This window comes from Gorilla gorilla, chromosome 21, assembly GCF_029281585.2.
Source record: "Gorilla gorilla gorilla isolate KB3781 chromosome 21, NHGRI_mGorGor1-v2.1_pri, whole genome shotgun sequence".
Lineage (NCBI taxonomy): Eukaryota > Metazoa > Chordata > Mammalia > Primates > Hominidae > Gorilla > Gorilla gorilla.
In genome coordinates, this window is record NC_073245.2 from 31,711,253 (window position 1) to 31,722,796 (window position 11,544).

Genomic DNA, 11,544 nt, shown 5'->3' on the forward strand with positions numbered 1-11,544 from the left:
TGAAGCTGCAGGTGCTGGGAGAAAGACGAGGCCAGGCCACCTGGGATAGAGTGGTGCGAGATTCCACCGCCAGGGAGAAAGGAACTTGTCCTTCAGGCCTAGAGCTGGAGCTATGCATTTGGCCTCCCGCCGGTCGCGCTTGGGGACAGGAGGGCGCCGGATCTATGCGCCCCTTAGCAGCAGATCGGGATCCTTTTGCCTCCTGCCCCTTCTGTCACTTCTTGGAGAGGGATGAGTTCTGGTGGCTGGGCCTGGCTGTAGGAGACAGGATTTGGACCGTGCCCCTCTCGGGTCACCGAAATCACCCCCACTATTCCAAGAGTGGTTGGCTATTAAACGTGAAGATTTCCTGAGAGAAGGATTGAGGACCTGGCCAGGAATGGGACACAAGTTCCGCCTTGTGTCTTCCTGACAGGAGCCCTGCACCGCGCTGGACGCTCACCTTGACACTCCCAGCCAGCTGGGGTACCGATCCCACCCTTCCCCGGCCGCTGCCCCGGGAGTGGGGAGGTAGAGAGAGCCACACCCGAAACACCTTTCCACGATAAACTTTTATTTTCTATCTTATTATTAATGGTGGCGGAAATAAAACTAAAACCAAAACGAAAACGAGTACTAGTACTAACACACTAATCAATTTGAGATGACTTCCCCATCATTCCCAAAGCCAGAGGAGGGAGGGGGCTGCAAGGGGCTCAGAGCAGTGGAAGGTCCCAGGCCCAGCTGGGGTTGGGACGAGTGTGTGTGTGTGTGTGTGTGTGTGTGTGTGTGTAGAGGGGTGGGTTCGGGGTGGGGGTGGTGGAAGAGGGCGGAGAGGGGAGGATAGAAGGAGGGGGTAGAGTTTCAGGGCGGGGAGGGGGGCGCTGGGGCGCAGTGACGGGAACCAATGAGCTGCCAACTCGCGCGTCTCCGGCGTGACTGCCGAGATTGACGTGGAGGACACGTCAAATTGATTCCCGCACGCTGCAGCCTCCCGGTCAGACGAATTTCTCCCAATCGGATGAAGTTCACCCTGGGCCTGGGGTCGCGGGCGTGGAGAGTGTCCTGGGAGGGGGCAGCAGCGGCGGCGGCAGGCCCTGGAGCGGGCGGCAGCGCGCTCCGCTGCCGCGCACAGCGCGTCTCCAGCCCGCGGCTGGGCCGCCGCGGCTCTCGGCTCTCGCGCGCCCTCCCTCTATGCCTCTCCCGCGGCGGCGGCGGCGCCCAAGCTCTCCCGGACTGCGCCGGGCCCAGCCCCGGCCACCCCGGCCACCCCGGCGCCAGGCAGCTGGCCGGCCCGCTCGCTATGGGTAAGGGGCGGGCGACAGGCAGGGCTCGGGCGGGCTGATGAGGTGGGTCGGGTCCGCCTGCCTCCCTTCCCTCTCGTCTGCTTTCCCTGGGCGACCCAGTCCTGGGTCCTGGAGAAGCTGCATTCTCCTCTGATCCCCAGCCTTCAGGGGGCAGTTGAGCAAGTCTGGGAAGGGAGTGTTCCAAGTAGACGCGCTAAAAGTCGCGAAAGGGCACGGAGGGCTACAATGCGCGGCGCTCCACTCCGCGGCTCCTCTGCGCCCTTGCCCACTCCAAGACAGACCCAGGCGGTTTGCCCTTGGACTCCGAGCTGTGTGGGGACCCACAGGTCACCTTTGGAAGTGCGCCTGGGTGCAGTCCCTCGCTCCGCGTGGGGACCCTTGGCTAACCCGCCGGGTGTTTTCTCCCCCACCGGCTCACTCTTGTCTGGCGCATCCGCAGAGCAGACGTATGGCGAGGTGAACCAGCTGGGCGGTGTGTTCGTCAACGGCCGCCCCCTGCCCAACGCCATCCGCTTGCGCATTGTGGAGCTGGCGCAGCTGGGCATCCGACCCTGTGACATCAGTCGGCAGCTCCGCGTATCCCACGGCTGCGTGAGCAAGATCCTGGCGCGCTACAACGAGACCGGCTCCATTCTGCCCGGGGCCATCGGGGGCAGCAAGCCCCGCGTCACCACACCCAACGTGGTCAAGCACATCCGGGACTACAAGCAAGGAGACCCTGGCATCTTTGCCTGGGAGATCCGCGACCGGCTGCTGGCCGACGGCGTCTGTGACAAGTACAATGTGCCCTCGGTGAGCTCCATCAGCCGCATCCTGCGCAACAAGATCGGCAGCCTGGCGCAGCCCGGACCGTACGAGGCAAGTAAGCAGCCGCCGTCGCAGCCTACGCTGCCCTACAACCACATCTACCAGTACCCCTACCCCAGTCCCGTGTCGCCCACGGGCGCCAAGATGGGCAGCCACCCCGGGGTCCCGGGCACGGCGGGCCACGTCAGCATCCCGCGCTCATGGCCCTCGGCACACTCGGTCAGCAACATCCTGGGCATCCGGACGTTTATGGAGCAAACAGGTCAGTCGTGGCGGCCTCCGTAGCCTTCTATTAAGGGGCAGAACCTGGGGCGGGCAGGCTTGCAGGAGAGGACTCACACTCACTCTCCTCCCGGGACCGGTTCTGGCTCAGGGGAGGGCTCCACACTGGCCAGGGAGGCTAGGGGTCCTGGGCCTTTTGTAAGAGACCTCGGACATCTTGAACTTTTTATGACAAATATGGAAAATATTTTCCAAATAGAAGAGCAATCGCCGACCACAAATTTGGAGGCCTGAAATTGTGCTTTTTCATTCTTGCAAAAAGTATGCAAGCCCCTGTTGCCAAATCTAAGGGGGAAAAACACCCGCTCAATTTTGAGACCCTTTCTTTAGCTCTCAGAATCCTTCACGATTTCCCAAGGGTTCTGTCCCCCACTCCCAGGCCCAGTGGCTCTTCTGAGTTAAAGGAAAAGGGATCTTGTGGTCGATTGAGTGGCCTACATCTCTAAGGTCCTGTGGCCTTGCAGGTCCTGGAGTTTGCGGTGATGGCTGGTGGGGCTGCAGCCACCTTCACACGAATTTGTCATTTACCTGCAATTAAAGCCTAACACACTATTGGTCAAGTGGGTGACGAGGAAGATGGGGAAGGCAGGAGGTTTGGAACAACTTTGATGCCTGGCTGGGAAAGAAACCAGCCAGAATCGGGTCTGGATTTCTTTGCGCTCTCCCCAGCTGCCAGCAGCTGGCCAGGGGATGGCACACTCTTAGGTGATCAGACTCAGGAGGAGGGCAAGAAGCAAAATTCACCATAGCCTAGGAGGAAAGAGTGGTGGCTGGAAAGAAACTGAGTGCTCAGCTCCAGCAGCAGCAGCGCCTCTGTGGCCCTGCTCTGGCTTTGTGTCTCCTGGTGGCTCTAACCCAGCCTAAGGCTAAAGCTTCCCATGGAATGGCAGTGGGCAGCTGGTCCGGAGGTGACCCCACCAAGCCTGCACGCAGATCTGGAGGTTTCCCTTGGTTCCTGGCACACACAAGGGCCCGGGGAGCAGCTGTGTGCTTCTATCTGACCCGTGGGGACCACAATGTTGACGCTTCTTTTGGGAAACCCTGGGCGTTTCCAGAGGCAGTTCTCGAAGAATCGTCTCCCTGCCCTCCAGATGCTTGTGCAGATGTTGAGAAATCAATACAATTTTCATGAGGTTGCCGTAGCTTTGAACTCGGAAGTTTCTGGGAGCCGTGTCTGGACAATGGAGCGGCCGCTTTGGCCGAGTCTGCCCAGGCTTTGACTCAGCAGCAGCCTCCCGTTCGTGGGAAACGGGTTGAAGGCTAGGAGGACCGGGTAGCAGGCCTGGCTGCCTTTCCTCCGCTCCACCCGGAGTGGTGAACATCCCAGTCCCTGCCGCCTCCTGGTGGAGTGTCAGGCCACCTACAAATTTTGTGGGACTCCTGGCCGTGTCTTCAGATACAAATTGGGTGGTTGGCCACACGTGTGCCCAGGGCAGATTCGGAGGCACCTTTTAATCCGTCCTCTCTCTCCTGCAGGGGCCCTGGCTGGGAGCGAAGGCACCGCTTACTCTCCCAAGATGGAAGACTGGGCCGGCGTGAACCGCACGGCCTTCCCCGCCACCCCCGCAGTGAATGGGCTAGAGAAACCTGCCTTAGAGGCAGACATTAAATACACTCAGGTAACCAGGAGGCACGTGAGGCCGTGACCTTAAGTAGGGAAGCAGAAGGTTTGGGGAAGTGGGGAAAAAGAGAGAGAAAGAAAAGAAAAAATTTCCAGGCAGAGAGATGGTTGTAGCTGGCAGACGGCCAGCAAGCGTCCTTTCTGTCCTTTCCTCAAGCGTGCTAGTTTGGGAGAGTCTGACTTTAGAGGGGTTGACTTGCCTTTGCCAAGATAGCTTAGCTAAAAAAAGCTGGAACTCCAGATCACAAATCCACAGTCAAGGGCCTTCTTTCTCTAAATCCCCATATGAATACCATGACCCCTTCAAATCGTTATTTGTAACAGTTTGAGTGAATTCTTAGAAATCACTTTGCCAAAGAGTCCTGACTAGGAAATTTAGAGGCCGGGCCTCGCATGGGGATAATGGATGGGGACAGGAAGTGGGGGAACGATAATGGACGAAAACCCCCGTCTCAGTGATGGCGTGGGCTAGAGAAGGCAGGATTTTCTGCTGCTGACGGTCCCTCTCTATCCCCACAGTCGGCCTCCACCCTCTCTGCCGTGGGCGGCTTTCTCCCCGCCTGCGCCTACCCGGCCTCAAACCAGCACGGCGTGTACAGCGCCCCGGGCGGCGGCTACCTCGCCCCGGGCCCGCCGTGGCCGCCTGCGCAAGGCCCTCCGCTGGCGCCCCCCGGGGCCGGCGTAGCTGTGCATGGCGGGGAACTCGCGGCAGCAATGACCTTCAAGCATCCCAGCCGAGAAGGTGAGGAGCGCAGGGAGTGGGGCGGGTGGATGCTGGAAGGGTTAGGAAGGGTACTGGGGAGGGGGTGTGAGCCTGGGAAAAGGGAGAGCGGGTGGGGAAGAGGTGGGTCCTGGGCATGAACCCTTCTTCTGGGTTAACCTTTAAGCATGTAGCTTCTTGGAGCAGATTAGTTCTGACAGGTGTCCCTATAAAGGTACCCGAGGTTGAGAGAGACTGGCCCCAAGACTGTCCCCTCCACTTATGACGGGAGAGGAGAAAGGGGGTCCTTCTGGCACACAGGACGCGTGGGTTTGGATCCGGTTCTGGCACCTTCGACCAAGTTCCTGCTTCTTTCTGGGTTTCTGTTTCTCCATCCAGAGACACGTCTAGCAGGCACCCTCCAGGCTCACCTTTCTGTAGACCTGTTCTGGCACCTAAGCCCTTTAGGTGGGGTTGGACTTGCTAGTGGCACCTAACCTCCATCCCAGGACCCTTCCCGTCTCTGCCCCACTGCCCATCTGTTTTTTCCAGGTTCCTTAGAGAGAAAAAAAGGCGTTTGGATTCTTTTTCTTAAATACACACTGTGGGAAAGTAGAGGCCATGTGAATCAGTGTCCTTTACTCCAGGCTCAGGAGCTTTCTGTGGTTGTGGGTGGTGGTGGTGGTGGGTGTGGGGGGGGGGGGGGTTCTCTCTTTCTGTGGAAAATGTGCCTGGGAGTCTTGCCTCCTTTTCCACTTCCTCCTCCTCTTCCTTTTCCGTAAGTCCACTTCCTGAAAAGTCAAGGAACAGATTTTAGGTATTTCACTGACAGTCAGCAGTGTGAGGGGGATCTTCTCACACAACCAGGAGGGTTCCAGTTTTTCCTTTAACTTGGGAAAAGCTCACCAGCCCTTGAGTCCTCATTTTCTTTGTTGTTAAAAGGAATGGCTTGATTTGCTAAGTTCAAACTTGCCAGTGCTTAGGTTCTGAGCACCAGAAATTTGCAACTTCAACCAACCTGGGAAAGGAAAGGGTCACCCCAGGGTGTCCCAGCCCCAGCAGAGAAAGAGACAAGGCACAAACCTGGGGGACAGCGTGGAGTTCCCAGATTATAAAAGGATTTTTACTAGCTGCTTTGCCTCCACCTGTCCAGGGCTGGAAGCGAGGTGGATGTAGTGGCAGGTGGTAGTGGGCAGGCAGGGGACAGGAGGGCCATCCTCCTTGGTGCTGCCCAGGCAAAAAGTGCTATTTCCAAGTAGTCTTGATAAGATAGGAGGGCATGCCCTGGGGAGTGGGGGTGGGGTGGGGGGCAGGAAGGAAATAAAGATGCCATCCACAACAGTGAAATGAAGGGAGAAAAATACTTTTTCTATTTCTACCTTTCCTAGAGCACAGACATCCTGGGATATTAGGATAATGTTCACTTGCCTAGTTATAGACAAATCCAAATAAGGAAAATTTATAAAAATTGGGATTTAGAGCTCTTTTAAACTTTAAGTTTAATTTAAATAGGATACTATCATTTACTCATTTATAGAAAAATCCAAGTGAAGGAAATGTTAAAAGTTGAGAGTAAGAACTCCTTTAAGCTTCATGTTTAAGGATAGTTAAGGGGTCGCAGATGAGCGCTTCACTCATCCTCAGCCTCCAATCAACCTGTTTTCTCAACAACTGAGGTTATCTGTCGAAATCGAAATCAAAATAAAATTTACCACATTACACAAAACACTTAAATAAGCAGGTTCTTTTGAATTAAAAATGGATAACCACAGATTTGAAATATTTCCCTGGGTTCATCTTAAGGAGAAGGAAGACTTAGAAAAAAGACCCACAGTCTTCAGAGGAATGCATTTGTTCTCAATAGAGCCACTTTGCCCTGGAGGCATTTTAAGCTCTACATTAGACACAAATTATAAAGTGCAGATAATAAGCCAAAGGTAACACACACAGTTCATAATTCTAAACTACCTGTCTTAATTTGTGGTGGAAGTTGCGGGGAAGCTGATTTTAACATTAAGCCTCACTGGTGATTGATTTTCTTTAGAAGACACTTTCCTTTTCAGAAATACAGGGTCATTGAATGGTGCTGGCATAAGTCCCTTTTACCATTATATCGGTTTCCTATTATGTAACATCCCACCTGTTTTTAAAAACTACAGCAATAATTTGTTACTCTAGTTATTAAATTAATAATTTAATTTTGTTGTCCTCCAAGTTCTTTAGAGGTTCTAATAAAAGATAATCAGATAACTTGGGGACACCATTAGCAATGATTTCTCAAGCTGGCATGCAACTGTTTGTGTTCGAACAGGAATGTAGAAATACTCATTCATTATCTATCTATATTCATAGCCTGAGAATTACATACATGCTTGGGTTATGGATTTTTACTCCTTACTGGTAGAACAGCTGACTTCAAAGATCTATTCCCTCAACACAACTGGTCTTTGGAAAGACAGAAAAATAATAAGAATCACTGCCTTTTATTTTCTGATCAGTTCTTAAGAAATTAATATCTTCAAAGAAACCTGTCCCAGAGGACAATTTACTATCAGCAATTGTTCAGTTCATAAGAATAGTGAGAATAGTATTTAGTGAATTCCTTTTCAGTAAGAAAAAATTCTTCTGTGTAATGAAAAGCAATTTAATACAATAAATGCTCAGTAAAAGCAAATACCTTTGATCACCTAACACATACACACCACACATGCACAGTGCAATATATATCAATATGTCCTCCAAATTAGTGCAAATGAACAGCTTAACAGTTACCCTAAGTGAAACTTAATCAAATGTCAAATCGAAAATTTAGCATTTAATTAGATATTAATTGATTAATTGTTATTTAATACTATAATTAATTTTTTTTCTTATTTTTTAAAAAGGTAGTGAGTCTGGGTTTCCTATTATGTAGGTAAAAAGTATGATTTACATTTCCCATCCCCTGAAAGGAAACTTTAATTTTTGGGAATTGAGAAGAATAGAAAAAGTTTCGCTTAATCTTCACTTGGAGAGGCTGACATTCTAGGAATCTCCACCCACATCCAAATGTCTTTTCACAGCCAGGGCACGACCATCTCCCCTTCCCCACCCTTAGGTGACAGACACCACCAGATGTTCCCTCAAGACAGCTGGTATTTACAGGATGTTTTCAGAGACCCTCGAAACCTCAGGGTTTTAAGTCCCTCCTCGTGGGGCTCTGGAATGACTAAAGATTTGGAAATCAAATCTATAAGATATTGCATACGCACAAAGAAAATGTATTGCTTATATTTGTTAAAGATAACTTGCAGCTTCGCTCCAGTTACCTCTGCCTCGGGATTGGTTCTTGGAAGATCCTAAAAGTAAACTTTGTCAAAGAGCACTAGGGCGCTGGCATTGTCGCACCCGGACGCTGGCAACCCCGGCCTCCGTTTGACCCAGCCCCGGGGATCCCTTCCCAGACCCGTGCCTCCCCTCAGCGGTGGTCTCAGAGTGCCCTGCAATTGCAGTTGAATATTTAAAAAATGCCTCTCCCCATTCTTAGCCCCTGAATTAAATGAGCCTGACCTAGGCCCCGGCCTCCGAGGGCCCAGAAGTACCCATCCATGTTGTCCTATGGAGGGAATGGAGGGCAGGAGGGGCCCTATGAGGAAGGATGGCTTGGACAGGGCTAAAAACACAGCAGGATTCGCCCCTGTAGGGTGGGATGCAGTCTTCCTGGGTGTTTATTTTTCATGAGTTCAGTTTCTTGCTTGTCTCTAAGGTAACCGTCCCTTGGCTGAGAAACCTCCACCTCCTCAGATGTTTTCTAAACAGGTCCTCACTTTGAAGTGTGTGTCCACCGTAGAAAGAAAAGGTCTGAATACTTGTTGGCTGGGCGGCCACAAGTTTGTTTAGGAAAAAGAGCTGAGAGCCAGGGAAAAGCAGAGGGGCCACTCTGTCCTGGGAAGGTCTTTAGACCTCTTTAAAACCTCAACGAAACCGTGTGTTTTCTTGTGTGTGTGTGTGTGTGGGTGTGTGTCTTGCACAGAGGTGGTTGGCCCAGCTCTGCGCAGCCACAGCAAGTTGCGCCTGAGGCTGAGGCGAGGGAAGCTGCAGGAGAAAAAAAAATCCAGAGTTCCCCGTACTTCAAATCGAGGCGCTCCAAGCTCCCTCTTTAAAGGAGGACTTGGGGAAAAAAGAAAATTGAAAATAGGCCCCTGTAGGTATAAACAAACTGTGGATCCTAGAGTAGGAGAAGCACAGTGGCCCAAGGTTGGGAAAGGAAAAACAGGCTTGCGCAATCGTGGCGTCACTTTCTGGCTTCCGGTGGCAAAACTTGGGCCCCTTCCCAAGCCCCTAAATAATAGAGTAAGGCGCAGAATACTGCCCGATCTGGCAATCCCACTGCCACTTAATCCGGAGGCCCACAGGTCCCAGGACGTGCTGTGCCCACAGTGGTGAGCGCATCTGGATCCCCGGACCTCGTGGGCACAACGAAGTCTGCCGCTCACTTAAAGCGCAGCTGCCTCCTACGTCGGAGGAATCCAGGCCGCTCCAGGGAAATCTCTGGTGGCTCATTTCTCGCAAGATTTCCCCCTGCCCACAGCGAGCTCCGAGCCGCGGGTGTCAGCGGACTCGACGCATTGGCTGCTCTTCTCACTTTTGCGCGCGCCTGGGGTTTGGAAAGGGTGAGGGTCCGCGCAACGTTAGAGTCCCGTTCCCTTCTGCGGAAGTCTCCATCAGACCTGAAACCTTCCCAGCCCTCTGCGCCCTTCACTTCCTTTACTGAGCAGGTGGTGAGGGGGTTGGACGGCAACGGGAATTGCAGCTGGCCAGCGGTCAGTGTTTGCAAATGGCCTTGCAAGGAGTCCCGCTTGCCAAGGCTCTCCTTGCAAGCGGCTCTCCTAGCGGGAGAGGAAGGGCTGGTCGCCCACCGAAGCTTGGGGTCTCTGGAGAGCGCGAGTCTCTGCTTCACTCTTCCAGAGCCTTCAAGGGTTGAGCGCTCACGACCTCGCTCTGCAGGCGTCCTGAGTCCCAGTGCCTCTCGCACTGCGCGGCGCTAGGTAGTGATCCGACGCCTCTGTGCTTCCTCCCGCAGTGGCTGACAGGAAGCCTCCCAGCCCCGGCAGCAAGGCCCCGGACGCCCTCAGTAGCTTACACGGACTGCCCATCCCGGCCTCGACCTCCTAGGGGCAGCTCTATACCCGGACCCGAGCCCGGAGGGAACGGCAGGCGGACCCGGGCGCACAGGTCTGCGCGGCGGCCCCGGCAATCGGCGCGGGCAGGATCGGAGGACTCGCGGAGGAGGAAGCCAGTGCCGGCCCGCGGGGTGCACGCCCAGCCAGCCCCCAGGCCCAGCCCTGCCTCTGGCCCGACCCACCACACTTCCTTTATTGGTCTGGGTTTTTAGGCTTCTCTGAACTTTGGTTTTAGACTGTCGTACGCTCCTCACAATCCTTGCTCTGACGTGGCCTCCTTCGCTCTGCCAGCTTCAAATTTCTTTTTTGTCACTCTCTTGTCCGTCTCCGTCTCGCCTCTCTCCCTCTTTCCTTCCCCCCTCTTTCTTTCTCACTCTCCCTCCCTTCCCTTTCTCTTTCCCTTCCTCCCTACCTTCCACCCCGGCTTTCCCCGACCTTCCAGGGCTCCCTCTGCCCTTCCACTCTCTTTTCCTTGCTCCGACCTCTGCTCCAGTCCCGCTCCTTCCCCCGTCTCCTCTTTCTAGTCCTCTATATGCTATCAGCCCTTTTTCCTGGTCTATCCCTGTCGTTCCTTCTCTCTCTCTCTCTCTGGTTCTACTGTCAAGGGCCCTAGTTCCCTTTGTTTTACTGCTTCCCCAACCCTCCCTCAGTCCCTGAGAGCCCTAGAGCCATCTCGGTGACAGTCCCTTCTCTGGCACCTGGGACTTTGTAGCCTTCACTCCTCTGAGCCCACCAGCCCTAATGGAGGGGGGCTCAAACCTAGGAAGTGGACAGAAAAGCCACAGCCTTTATTTTGTAATTTTTTTTGTAATAACAAACCCTAAAAAACCCTCCATGAACTGTCCTCTCCCGTCGATCCCCGCAGCATATTGTCTGGAAATCTGTTTTCTTTCTCAGAGCCCAGTGGCCGCCGGGCTTCTCTTCCCTTCTGAGATGATGTCACCCCAAAGAAGACTGGGGTAGGAGTAGGGAGCACAGGGGTTGTTGGTGTTTTCAGTGCTTAGAAAACTGGGTTGTCCTGCAGGTGTCTCCTCCCACCCCTCCACTCGCAACACTTGCTAGGGAATCCGACCAGTGGTAAACACATCAGCACTTTTTGGAGTTCAGGGGTCAGCACATTTGTTAATTTAAACCACAGACTGCTTCCAGGTACAAAGCTTCATTTGGACTTCTGGTTTGCAAGGGATGAGGGTTAAAACAAAACAAAACAAACAACAACAACAACAAAAAAAAAACAACCCAGAAAGTATCTTCTAGAGCCAGCCGCAAGAGCTGTGAGCTGCTTCCAAGTTAGGCGAGCTGGTGGTGGTACCCTGGACATAATGCAATTCTGTAGTCATAGCAATATCCCTGGCGAGAGCCTAACATCGGCTGTTAAAGGTGGCTGCCTCTGAATAAAGGAAAGCGTCTGAAAGGTGTGTGGTGTGGTGAGCAAGTCTGTTTCTGAGCGCAGAGTGTTGAGTTCTTACTCTGCAGCTACCCTCTCCCCTGAGTTCCTAGGATGAACACTACCAAGGGAAATTATGCAGAAACCACCTTAAAATGCAGTTAATTCTGAAAAGAGTAAAATGGGCAAAAGGCAATGAGCCAGAATGGAGGATTTCTTCAGAACATTTCTAGGATTCTAAAAGCTAAAGAAGACAATCCCAGGCTACCAGGTAACCTAGGGAGTTTGCACTACAAAGG

General features: G+C 53.1%; 1 protein-coding gene across 1 annotated transcript; it reads left to right on the top strand.

The window, feature by feature from the left end:
* Nucleotides 1-914: 914 nt before the first annotated feature.
* On the top strand, nt 915-11,272 carry PAX1 (paired box 1). Its single transcript, XM_004061887.4, has 5 exons — nt 915-1,286; nt 1,726-2,355; nt 3,852-3,994; nt 4,516-4,738; nt 9,759-11,272. The coding sequence occupies exons 1-5, from the start codon at nt 1,001-1,003 to the stop codon at nt 9,848-9,850; spliced, it is 1,374 nt and encodes a 457-aa protein (XP_004061935.1). The 5' UTR covers nt 915-1,000; the 3' UTR covers nt 9,851-11,272.
* Nucleotides 11,273-11,544: the final 272 nt, after the last annotated feature.

What these genes read in the sequence shown, in the direction of transcription:
- PAX1 (XM_004061887.4), top strand. Translation starts at nt 1,001, where the DNA reads ATGAAGTTCACCCTGGGCCTGGGGTCGCGGGCGTGGAGAGTGTCCTGG. An exon ending in GGCCGGCCCGCTCGCTATGG is followed by an intron (nt 1,287 to 1,725) that starts GTAAGGGGCGGG and finishes GCGCATCCGCAG; the next exon opens with AGCAGACGTATGGCGAGGTG. An exon ending in GACGTTTATGGAGCAAACAG is followed by an intron (nt 2,356 to 3,851) that starts GTCAGTCGTGGC and finishes TCTCTCCTGCAG; the next exon opens with GGGCCCTGGCTGGGAGCGAA.